Source organism: Taeniopygia guttata, chromosome 6, assembly GCF_048771995.1.
Source record: "Taeniopygia guttata chromosome 6, bTaeGut7.mat, whole genome shotgun sequence".
In the NCBI taxonomy this organism is placed as follows: domain Eukaryota; kingdom Metazoa; phylum Chordata; class Aves; order Passeriformes; family Estrildidae; genus Taeniopygia; species Taeniopygia guttata.
Genome location: NC_133031.1, coordinates 34885244 through 34898227, shown reverse-complemented (window position 1 = coordinate 34898227; position 12984 = coordinate 34885244). Strand labels below are relative to the sequence as shown.

General features: G+C 40.6%; 1 protein-coding gene across 6 annotated transcripts in view; it reads right to left on the bottom strand.

The window, feature by feature from the left end:
* Window positions 1–7118: 7118 nt before the first annotated feature.
* Window positions 7119–12984, bottom strand: part of PTPRE (protein tyrosine phosphatase receptor type E) — a 92023-nt gene continuing 86157 nt past the window's right edge. For all 6 annotated transcript variants that reach the window (XM_072931358.1, XM_072931359.1, XM_030276617.4 and 3 more), the window contains 3 exons: window positions 12645–12805; window positions 11858–11993; window positions 7119–10363 (listed from right to left, as the gene is read on the bottom strand). In XM_072931358.1, the coding sequence (XP_072787459.1) occupies window positions 10289–10363; window positions 11858–11993; window positions 12645–12805 (372 nt within the window). In that variant the 3' untranslated portion in view covers window positions 7119–10288. The remainder of the gene's footprint in view (window positions 10364–11857; window positions 11994–12644; window positions 12806–12984) is intronic.

Here is a 12984-nt window from a genome sequence, read left to right as displayed (position 1 = left end):
GCCGGCCCCCGTGCCCTCGCACCGCGCACCCCCCCGGTGTATCTCTCCGCCAGGCACCAAAACGGAGCCCCCGCGAACCGCGCAGATGGATGGACCGGGAGCGGCCGCCACCGCCCACGCCTGCCGGCAGCAGCCACGCGGTGAGACAGCACCAAGCCAGCGGGGCCGCCACAGGCGGCGCCGGCAGAGGGACTATTTTAGCTTCATCCCGTTCCGGGTCGGCGGAAGCAGAAACGAACGCAGCGCGCTGACCGTTGAGCATTCGAAAAGGAGCGCGGCGGCCTCTGATTGGCGGAGGGGGCGGCGCGCGACGCGCAGCGCAGCCAATGGGGAGCGGCGAGGGCGGTTTGAGTTCAAACGGAGGCACCGCCCCGCCGAGCCGCTCGCGCCTCAGGCGCTGCCCGGGAACCGCGGCGGGAGCGGCGCGTCCCTCACGGCGGGACCGGCCCGGGCACGGACCGGCACTGCTCCGGGCTTTACCTGGGGCTGGAGCTGTACCTGGGGCTGCCTCTGTACCTGGCACCGCTCCGGGCTTGTACCTGGGGCTGGAGCTGTACCTGGCACCGCTCCCGGCTTGTACCTGGGGCTGGAGCTGTACCTGGCACCGCTCCGGGCTTGTACCTGGGGCTGGAGCTGTACCTGGCACCGCTCCGGGCTTTACCTGGGGCTGGAGCTGTACCTGGCACCGCTCCGGGCTTGTACCTGGGGCTGGCTCTGTACCTGTGCCTTGCCCTGAACCTGTATCTGTGCCCCAACCTGACCATTTTCCTGAACCCGTACCAGTGATCAAGCCTGTGCTTGTACCTCTGCTTGTATCCTTACATGAAATTCTACCTGTGCTGAACCTGCACCTCTGAGCACACCTGAATCTGAGCCTGTACCTGAATCTGAGCCTGTACCTGAATCTGAACCTGTACCTGAATCTGAGCCTGTACCTGAATCTGAACCTGTTCATGAACCAGTACATGAATCTGTGCTGTACCTGTGCCTCAATCTGTACATGAAACTCTACCTACACCTGTACCTGAATCTGCACCTGAACCTTGATCTAGATGTGTATCTGAACCTAAACCTAAACCTGTTCCCAAATCTGAAACTAAACCTGAACCTGTTCCCAAACCTAAACCTAAACCTGTTCCCAAACCTTAAGCTAAACCTGATACTGTTCCCAAACCTAAACCTGTTCCCAAACCTGAACCTAAACCTGAACCTGTTCCCAAACCTGAGCCTGTCCAGCCTTATCGAGCCCCCCTCTGAGGAAGGAGGACTTGCAGGGAGCTCAGTGATCCCAAATTTGCAGCTCCAGATCAGCAAAATAGATTTACTTTATATCAACTCAGCTTCACTTAGGCTTTATGAAGTGATCTCAGCATCTGTGTTTAAACAGATTAAAATACTACTAGCCACAAAAATGCTATTAACCACAACAGTAAGGGGGAGAAAAATAAAGGGAGGATGGGAGGGTAAGCAGTAAAAGTTAAATTAATATTTAAAGTCCATTTTAATCAGCAAATTAGTTACCTTAATTTAGGTATAAAGCTGATCCTCATCGCTGGTCCCGAACAGGAATTTGTTACTTAGACTGGAATTTGAGGATCTGTGAGGCCAAGAATGAACATGAATACTGTGTTGTTCTGTGATTGAAGGCAGAAGAAAAAAATAACAATATTAATAAAAATAACAACAACACATTCTTGAGATCTGAAATGTGACATTCCTTCCAAGTTTGATGCTTGGGAAGGGGACAGAGGACAAAATCATCCAGCCTTTTGTGCTTCAGGGGATAAAATTCTACTATTCAGATCTTTTACAAAGCAGGACTTTTGATTTTGCTCCTATTTTATTATCTAGCTTGCCTCAAAGTCTATTTTATGTGCTGTGATGACTTTAGATGGGATACAGTTAGATGTTAGCAGCTTTTTAAATGTTATTTTTTTCAAATAAATGACTTTTAAGTCTATTTTGTAAGCTTTGGTAGGCCTTTAATTTAATTCATATTATTATTATTATTACTATTATTATTATTATTACAATAGCTGTGTGCTACTGGACAATCTCTAATTTAGATGTAAACCATACCAAAATCAGGATTCTGTTTGGTATCTAATTGGGTATCACTGCCAATTAACAGGCACTAAAAAAATCCTTCCTGTGGGTCCTGAATGATACATCTGAAACAAACAATTTACAGCAGAAAAACTCTTAAGAAATTGAATTTATTGCAGCCTCTGTCAGCCCACATGTGATCAAACAGCACAAATAAATAAATACACCTGCACTGTGGCAATAATTGTATTTTCTGGCATGATTTACAGTGGTGCCCCAGCTTTTGTGATGTGCAATATTTAGAGGAAAACACAAATTATTGCAAAGGTTTTCAATGTCTCCAAGAGCAGCATCTGTACAAATATTTGCCAAAGTAGATTTACAGGAGGGAAAAAACCAAAAAAGACATTTTCTTCAATGTTTAAATTTGCTGGTAGGTTAATTTGGGAACATTAAATTTAGACAAATACACCTGAATCCACTGTGAGGTAAAACTGTTAACTGTCAAAAATGAGGAGAAAAATAAAGTCAGTGCTTGAAGCTCCTTGATAGAGAATGAAAAAATCAGCATTAAAAAATCAGCATTTTAATTTATCACATGAGGATCCTCGTACAGAGTTATTTATTTATTCAAGTTTGGAGTGGTTTGGAGGCACTGGATGAAGCCGGTTTCTCACAGATTTTACCATCAGATTTTTCTCATCATTTTACCATGGTTTTTACTTGAAAAAGCACAAATTCTGGTGAAAGCTTTCCCTAAATTAGGGCTTTGATAAGGCATAAAGTAAATAAATATTCAGGCTATTCACACTGTGTAAAGCCAAGTCCACGGAGGAGAAGTCATATAAATAACCCTGAAAATTTCAAGTTTTGCAACAAATTTCCCTTTAAAAATCATAGTTTATTTCACTGACACATTTTTGCACCCAGGATTTTTTACTAAATAATAATAATTTTAATAATATTTTTTTACTAAGATAATATTTTTACTAAATTATTTACTAAATAATAAATAATTTTTCATTATTTACCCAGGAGTGCTGGTATTCATGCACAGTACCCGATTTTGACAAAGGATTTTATGTGGGAGGAATCTGCATAAATTTAGGAACAAATGGGATATTCCAAGTTTTATTGAATATTTTGAAATATTAATTTACCTTAAATTAAATGAGAGAACATTAAGAGAAAACCTTTTTAATATGTTTGACTCACTGATATTTTTAAATCAAATCTGTATTTCAAGTAATCCAAATTAATCTGGAAAAGGAACTTTCCAATTGTCCTTCAAAGCCAGGGAAGATGACTGGGGAGCCAAAACCACAATGTCCCTGGGGGGATTTTTGAAAGAATTCTTTTTGAAGAATTTTTGAAAGTTAGAGATGGGACTTTTGACTTTTTTAGATGATGTGGTTTATTTTCCTTTATTTTTTATAGCGGTAGGAAGGGCGAGTTTGGTTTATATTGTTATAGTATGGTTTAGAAGGTTATTAGAGTCTTAGTTATAAAACTTTTTACAGAGTTATTGACTAATAAAACACAGTTAACAAGGTTATGGTTTTGACTTAATTTTTAAATATTTTGGTTTATAGATTCATGTTACAGTGTAACTTTTTTTAGTTATGACACACAAATATAGTACTGCATTTTAATATTTTTATTTACTTTTGTAGCTACTTTTATTTTTTCTATATCTTAAACTCTAAAACTCTAAACCTTCTTTTATTTAATTTAACGTGTCTGTGCTTTAAACTATAAATCCACATTCTCCCTTCCAGCACCTGGGTCTGGAAGCCTTTTCCAAGCACTAAGATCAAATCCTGTGTTTAATTCTAAGCTTTGCCTTCCAGGCCCAGAGTTCTGAGAGTTCCCTGCATTTCAGATTCCAACAGTCCCACTGAAATATGTTTAAATACAGGTTTAAATATTAAGTATGTTTAAATATAAGTTTAAAACACAAAACTTTGCACCGTGTTCTAGGTCTGCGTGACAGACTTGCCAGTTCCAAAAGATGACAAAGCCACCCCCAAGGATGACGGAATCCAACTCCTGGCCCCAACAATCCCACCCTGTGCCTGATCTGGGAATGAAATCCTTAACCCTGGAAATGTTGCCATCAACTTCAGCAGATCACTTTAACCCAAAGGTTAAAATCCCCTAAAAGGGACTTTGCATCTCCCAGCCAGTCCTTTTGCACAGCTGAGTTAGAAATTTGTACATCATTGGGACTGGGTGAGATTCCCCAGGATTCAGCAAATTAATTCAACTTCTATGAAATTCCAGAGTTCCATAATTTCCATGAAATTTACTCAACCTCTATGAAATTCTGGAGCTCCATAATTTCCATGAAATTAACTCAAACTCTGTGAAATCTTTAATGAAATTAACTCAACCTCTATGAAATTCCAGAGTTCCACAATTTCCATTAAATTAACTCAACCTCTGTGAAATTCCAGAGTTCCAAAATTTCCATGAAATTAACTCAACCCCTCTGAATTTCCAGAGTTCCATAATTTCCATGAAATTAACTCAACCTCTATGAAATTCCAGAGTTCCATAATTTCCATGAATTTATCCTCTATGAAATTCCAGAGTTCCATAATTTCCATGAAATTAACTCAACCTCTGTGAAATTCCAGAGTTCCATAATTTCCATGGATTTAGCCTCTATGAAATTCTGGAGTTCCATAATTTCCATGAAATTAACTCAACCCCTATGAAATTCCAGAGTTCCATAATTTCCATGAATTTAGCCTCTATGAAATTCCGGAGTTCCATAATTTCCATGAAATTAACTCAACCCCTATGAAATTCCAGAGTTCCGTAACTGCCATGCACACTTCCAAACAAGGCTGGAGAGCAATTCCATGGGCTGCTTCCTTGGAAACAGCCTCTGCTCCATCCCCAGGCTGCCACATGAATCATAAAATCATGGAATGGTTTGGGTTGTTGGGACCATAAAGCTCATCCAGATCCACCTCCCACTGTCCCAGCTGCTCCAAGCCCCAATGTCCAACCTGGCTTTGGGCACTACCTGGATCCAGGGGCCTCCCCACTCTCCCAGCCAAAAATTCCTTCCCAATATCCCAACTTTTCCTGGCACTCCATGCTCTCATAAACATTCCCTCACCATCTTTTCTATAGTTTCCCTTCAGGTTTTGGAAGGACAAATTTCTATAAAAACCCCAACTAGAAAATCCCACACTCAGTAATTCCTCCTCAAGCTCTTCCCACCTGGGAGAGCTTTCCTTGCTTTTTGTCCACCCAGCTGGTGACAAGTCCCATCCTGGATCTTCTGTTCTGTGTTCATGGATATTTGGAGTTCAGGAAAATTCAGGAAAACGCTGGAGCCGTTTCTCATGCAATGGAAACAGGTGAAAAGGATTCTTTGCACAAAGAACTTCCTTGGCAAGGTGTCAATTCCATAATGACTGAGTAATTCCCCTCATCTGTGCAAAGCAGCACAGAAAATGGATAAAAGTCATTATAGAAGGAAGCTCTCACCAAAAGATCTAAATTACATCCTAATCCTTTAATTCCTCAGATGAAGAACACTCCCCGGGAAGTTCAATGGCCCGGAAAATTCTCAATTCAACAATTTCTGCATCAGGCAAAAAAACAGAGCTTGACATTTGTGCAGAGCAAACACCTCTTTGATCTGCTTTACTTTATACTGTTTAAATATCCTATTAGAATAAATATATTTCATGGACAGTTTACAAATAAAGTGTATTTTTTTTCTAAAAGTTGTGTTTCTAAAAACAGAGCCAGATAAGGAACCAGAAGGTCTTTATGGTATCTTTTTTGTAATGATTAAAAGTAAAAAAAGGAAAAAACCTTAAAAGTAAAAAGCCAACTTTATCACCATCAGGGTACAGAAATACCCATGTTTTCTGTGTCATCAACAATTACAATTATCACTATTTATTTAAATTAACCAACAATTAATTAATAATTGATAAATATTTGAGATTCTTCTGTTTTCTGAGACCACCCCAAGGCACCTGCCTGTCCTCACACACAGTTACCTCCCAGTGGTCACACAAGCTGCATGAAAGTACATCACCCAATCACACAAAATATTTTATCAACTCCTCTGGAATAATTAAAAAAAAATAACAGCTTTTAAATGCAATGGCAAATTAGAATCAGATTTGTTAAGTTTGGAAAAGATCATCAAATCCAACCAACCAGTTCCCCACTAACCCATGTCCTCCATGCCACACCCACACTTTTTTTGAACACTTCCGTGGATGGGGACTCCACCACTGCCCCAGGTATTTTACCAACACTTTAAAACCCTTTCTAGGAAAAAAATTTAATTTCCAAACCTCCCCTGGCACAATCTGAAACCATTTCCACTCATCATGCCAATATTAGAACAATGCCCAGGAAGGACATGCAGAAAAGTTCTTCCCAACAACCATGGAAAAAAAAATTCCTAAAATTACCTACCCTGAAGAGGCATCTCCCAAATGTGTGGGGTGGACCAGGGGAAACAGAAAAGGATCAAACAGAAATCAGCTTCATGAAATCCTGTTTGATTTGACATCAGCATGGAACCCCTGAGTAGTTACTCCTGCTTTACACCAACACCACAGCAGGGCCTTCTGGGTTAATTTTAGCTCTATGTCCAATGCAAAACTTGTCAAAATGAATTAAGAAAACTGCTGTTAATTAGAGTGAACTTTCAATTCATGATTGGTGACACAGCTGGAAGTTTAGATCCTGTTTTTATCTTGATATCACGTCACAGTTTACCACAGGATTATTTTACTGAATTTACTTAATTTTACTATATTTATCTCATCAGATCTTACTTATCCAGAAAGTTTGGGATGACCTGGATTCCAACTGCTTCCGTGAGTTTCCACACCCTTTATATTTAGTGTTCAGTCCCAAAATAAATCAGAATTTTACTCCCAAACAGCTTCAGATTAGCACCGAAAAATTACTTACCTAGATAATGGATTTCAACTCTTTTAGAATGCTTAATTCAAATGAACACACAACACAGGAATGAAATTAAAAGATTTAAAGGAAATAAAGCAGGTGGAGAATAAAAAGGAAGCTTTGTTCTTGCATCAGAATGTATTAGATCTTGCAATTTGCATATACAAATAATTCAGCCACATTCACTGGCATTAAAAACACAGCAAGATCAAATTAGAAACATAAGAAAAGAAAATAATAAGAGCTGAAACTGTATAATACATACATATATTATAAAGATTTGACAAATTAAATACATTTTGGTTATACAGAAAAGTTCCAGTAACTTTACATGAAAAATGGAACGAGGGAAACGCAAACATTTCAAAAGACTGAACACGAGGTGGGCAGGCTCATTTTAAAAGTTTAAAAAATACATAAAAATAGCCTAAAAAACACTGCTAATTACAGTATGCATTCTTCATTAAGGCCCAAGTCAGCCAAGCACTTTTAAGGGATTGTTTTGGGACAGGGAGTCCATGGCATTCATGGATTGTGGGATGAGGACGCCTCAAGGCTGAGCTGAGCTGGGACCTTCTGAACACATCAACAGTCCAAGTCACACAGTGACCAAAACCACAGGCGGACCAGAAGGACATTCCAATCCAACTATTTGGCCTTTTAAAGGAATTCCATGCAACAGATGGAGATTCGAGGGAAAATTCCAATCCACCAAGACCTTCCCCAGATCTCCAGCCATCGACTGCCAAGGGAGCTCTTCAAATTCCACAAGAACCTACAGCTGGGAGTTCTGAATTCTATTTTGGGCATTTCTCTTCCCTCCTCCGTATCTCAATCTGGTTATCAACTAAAATCTGAGTACCCACGGAGGAGTTGGCGTTCCAGCTGAACTCCATCCTGCTCCTGGTTGGAAGGAGGCCTTTAGGGAACCCCATGGGCAGCTGGAGTTGTGCTGCAGCTCCTGGGGGGCTGTGGGACCCCCACACCCTCACACCCCACCTCTGCTGCACTGAGATCGACCTCGTGGCCAACTCAACCCGAGGTTTTACCTCAGGGCCCCCAAAACCTGCCCAACACACAAATTCATCTTGTTCAAATGCTAAAGGGTCAGAAAAGATCCTGACATCAGGATCATACATGGGAATTTCTTTCTTTTCCAACCTTTTGGTGTCTCCCTGCACTGAGATTGACTTCAGGAGACAACCCCAGTTTTTACCACAGGGACCCACAAATCTGCCCAACAGAAAAATTAGTATTATTATTATTATAATGCCCCCTAAATGGTTGGAAAGACCCTGACATCAGGATCATACAGTGGGAATTCCTTTGCATCATTTTCCAATTGTTCAGTCTCCCTGCACTGAGACTGACCTCATGAGACAACTCAAACCCACTTTTTACCTCAGGGACCCAAAAAAGCTGCCTAACAGACAAATTATTATTATTATTATTATTATTCAAATGATGGCTAAATGATTGGAAAGACCCTGACATCAGGATCAAAAAATGGGAATTATTTTGCATTGTTTTCCAACCTTTTGGAGTCTCCCTGCACTGAGACTGAGTTCATGGACAACTCACCCCAAATTTTTACATCAGGGATCCAAAATTCTTACAAATTATTACTCAAATGTTGGCTAAATGGTCTGAAAGAACCCCACTGTATCATTTCCAGGCCGAATTTATTCCGGGTCTTTGCATTTGGATGGAATTTCAGGAACATGCCCTTCCTCAGCTCCACTTTCAGTACCCAACCCTGTGGCTTGAGAGTTTCTTCTCATAGAGACTCACGAGCGAGGTTTACTCTTTAAATAATCTCATTTTTTAAGTGCATCATTTACTGTACAAATAAATACAGGAGTGCAGCAATGGGAAGACAAGAACAGCCAGTGGCACTGTGGGGGTTGGGGCTCAGGAATTCCCATCCCAAACCTTTTCCAGCCAGGCTGGAATGGAAGGAGACCGAGGGCCACCTTCCCATCCCCTTGCATTGCCCCAAGGTGCAATGAGATTCTACTGGAATGGGATAAAATAGTGCAAGAACAGCAGGAAAAAGCTCATTTTAAGCTGCTTGTTTGAAATAAGGCTTTGGTGCTGCATGGCCAAAGCCTGGCTGGACGAGACAGAAATGTTGCATATTTGTTATTTCATTAATTCCAGATTCACCCCTTTGTGCTCATTCAGTCAGAGATGCTTTTGGAAGAGTGGGAAAGATAAATTTGGTAATTATTCAACATTCGGGTGCCCTGTGATTTTGGGGATTTCCCAGCCCCTGATCAGGGCTGTAATAAAAACTTTTAAATTTTCTGTCACCAATTCTATTCTCAGTAGTACTTTAAAAAAAATATATCTCTGTACACAACCCTAAACCCCTTAAAGTCCTTTTTTGACAACATTTCTGGGAAGGTAAGGACCTGGAGGAACTTTTGCTACAATACTCAAAGTTTCAGGCATTAAACCGTTCATAAAATGTTTTTTTTCCAATATTTACCTCTTAATTATCCTGCTGAGTCAAATCAAGGAATAAGAGTTCATCTCTTATTTTAAAGAAGTGGGAAATTATGCAGGTGTTTATAGAGAAGAGATGCTTTTAACTCCATTTCTGGCCTTTCTCTTCAAGTAGACAAGTTCAGGTGCTGCAAAATATACTTTTCAAATATGCAAAATATTCTAAAAATCACATTATTGCCTTTCTAAGTCAACTTAAATAATATTTGGGAAAAAAAACCAAATGAACAGGGCTTTGAAAGTTCTGTTAATTCAAAAATTAAAATATGTATTTCTACTGATTTTTTCCTGTGGACTGTATGACTCAAAATCTAACAAAACCTGGAGGCTCTTTAAAACAGCCTGGGAAAATAAATATCTATTTTCATGGTGAACATATTCCCCTGGTGAGCAAAACATGTTCAAACATGTGCACACAAATTCACTTTTTTTAAGGATGAACTGTAAATCACCTGTCAAAAAATACAAGAACTGAGAGATAACGTTGTTGATAAATATTTGTAAGTGGCAAAACTCAAAGGAAAAAAAAATCCAAGAATTAATCTTTTGTTATTTAGAATAAAGATTTCTATCCCATCTTACAGTGCTATACAGTATAGGAACATTATACTTTGCTTTAGAAGATATTTATATTTAAGAAACAACTTTATACAGCAAATGCAACTTTTAGAGCCAGCACAACAATGTATTTACAGTTCAGTCAACAACCCAAGTGACACTGAATAAATTAACATAATATACAACTATTTATACAGACAAATTAAAAAATAAGGCAGAATTCTCATTTGAAATTAGCATAATCTGAAAAGATGTCGATGAAATCTTGTACCACTCTGTAGCAGAATTCATACTGTTCCTGGAAAACAAGGAAAAAAGATCAAAATGTGCTTTTGGTTACACTAAGAAAATCTGAATTCTGCAAATCCCAGCAGTAAATTCAGCATGTCCTAACTGGGAGCAGTAGCTGAGGACTGGTCTGCTCTGATTTCTGGTTGTTATTTTAAATAAAAGCAATGGTTCCTCTTTCTTTGGTCAGACACAGGCTGATCCTTGCTCTTTGGTTAAAATGATTGCTTGAGCTTTCTCAGAGGTGCTTCTTAAACTGAATCAGTTCTTAGGCCTGGCTTTGGATTTAAACCCAGCTGCTGACAGCAGAAACTCCTGAGCAGTGCCCAGGGATAATGGGGAATCAGAAAATCCCAGGATGGGTTGGGTTGGAAGGGACCTTAAATCCCACCCAGTGCCACCCCAGCCATGGCAGGGACACCTCCCACTGTCCCAAGTGCTCCAAGCCCAGTGTCTGGGGAAGGATTTCTTTAGCAAATAACATAAAACATGATAATCATGCTTGTTCTAGAGCCTGAGAATTAATTTCAAGTCAGTTCTTCTCATTCTGGATAGCTGCCTGACAGAACCAGTGAGGGATGTGGGAAACCCCAAATTTAGATTATTGAAAAAGCATCACTTTCCTTCAGCAGCTGTGGAAGGAAACTCCACAGCTTCTCTGGAATTCCATCCCAGCTCCTCCCCACTCTCCCAGGGAGGAATTCCTTCCCAATATCCCACCCATCCCTCTCTCAGCCTGAGCATGGATAATCCATTTTTTCATCCCCTTTCATCCTATCTGTGGGATGGAGAAAACATCTCCCCAGAAAAAGGGTTTGAGACAATTGTTTCTAAAGAGGTTTCAGATTGCTGAATGTAAGCTGCTATGGAAATCAAAAATATCAACATTTTTATGTATTTTCAAGTTCAGAACAGTCTCAAAAAACTTTTTTATGGTTACTCAATAGGGAAAAGCATCTGGACTAAGCTTCAAATAGTAGTTGTAGACGACTTAAAGGAAAACCTTAAAGATTTCAAACAAGTCAGAGACATTTCCAAGGATTTCCACATCCCTGGGAGTGTCCAGGGTCAGGCTGGATGGGGCTTGGAGCAGCCTGGGATGGTGGAAGGTGTCCCTGCCCATGACAGGGGTGGGAATGGGATGAGCTTTAAGGTCCCTTCCAACCCAAACCATTTTGGGATTCCAATTTATGCCCAAACATTTTGAGGTAAGAAAGAACAACTGATAAATAGCTTGAAATCCATTTACTTAATATCTTTTATCACCTGCAACACTCAAAATACATTTAGTTTCACTGCCTCAAGTTCCTAAAAGACAGAGAATATTAAACCAAATTGCATTTTCAGACATGCCCTAAAACCCCCTGTAAAACCCTCATTATGCCTCGTACACACACATCCACCATGCATCATTCATGCCAACCTGAAAAAAACCCTTTTATTCTCCTCTCCCAAGGATATTTACACACAGAATTCCCTTCCAAAGTGCTGGAAAATCCCATACCAGTGTCTGCACCATGTGTGGCCTCTGCAGCCTCAAGCTCTTGACAGCCTGGAACACGTCCAGGAGCCCCTCAGCCTTCACCCGTTCCAGGATGTTGCTCAGGGCAATGAAGGTTCCTGTTCTCCCTGCTCCAGCACTGCAATGAAAACACATTTTTTTTTTTTTTTTGGGAGCATGAACTGGGATAAAAATGGGAAAAGAGCGTTGGAATCTGAAATGCAAGGAATTCTCGTAACTTTGGGCCTGTAAGCCAAAGTTTAGGATTAAACACAGGATTTGATCTGAGAGCTTGGAAAAGGCTTCCAAACACAGGTGCTGGAAGTGAGAATGTGGATTTATAGTTTGAAGCAGAGGCACGTTAAACTAAGTAAAGTTAAGAGTTTTAGAGTTTAAGATATAGAAAATATAAAAGTAATTACAGAGGTAAACACGTAGAATGAATCATGTACGTGAACATGATTGGCTAAGAAATCCGACAGTGTAGCACGGGTCCATAACACAAAACATTTAAGGACTGGGTCAAAAACATAAATATCCTTTATTTTATTGGTCAACAAATCATTCAAAAGGTCTTGTAACTAAGGGTCTCGTGACCTTTTGAACCATGCAGTGAAGATGTGAGCCAAACTCACCTTCCTGCCTGTGTAGAAGATAGGAAAAATAAATTGCATCACCTAAAAAGCTCAGAGGTCCCGCCTCTAACTCATGCGAAATTCCTCCAAAAATCCCCATAAAAGAGGAATGCCAGGGGCACAGAGGAGCCAGGCTGAGGTGCAGAGGGGCTCACCTGCAGTGCACAGTGATGGGGTGGTTCCCTGTCTGCTGCTGCTGCTTCTGCACAGCTGCAATGAGGTCGATCATGCCCTTCCCCTCGGCAGGAATCCCGATCTCCGGCCACCCGTGGAAGTGGAACTGCCTGACCAGCCTGCTCTGCTTCTCCTGGTTGCTCTGCCAGCAGGAAAACATCCTTCAGCCACTTGTTTCTCCCAGGTGGAAACACAATTCCTGCCTGGAACATTGCAGCAGCAATTTTGTGCTGCTACAGGAGAGTATTTGCAACTTGGTCCATACCACAGTAAGGGCCCTGGTGATTTTATTTCCAGTGATATTCCAGGATTCTATCCTGG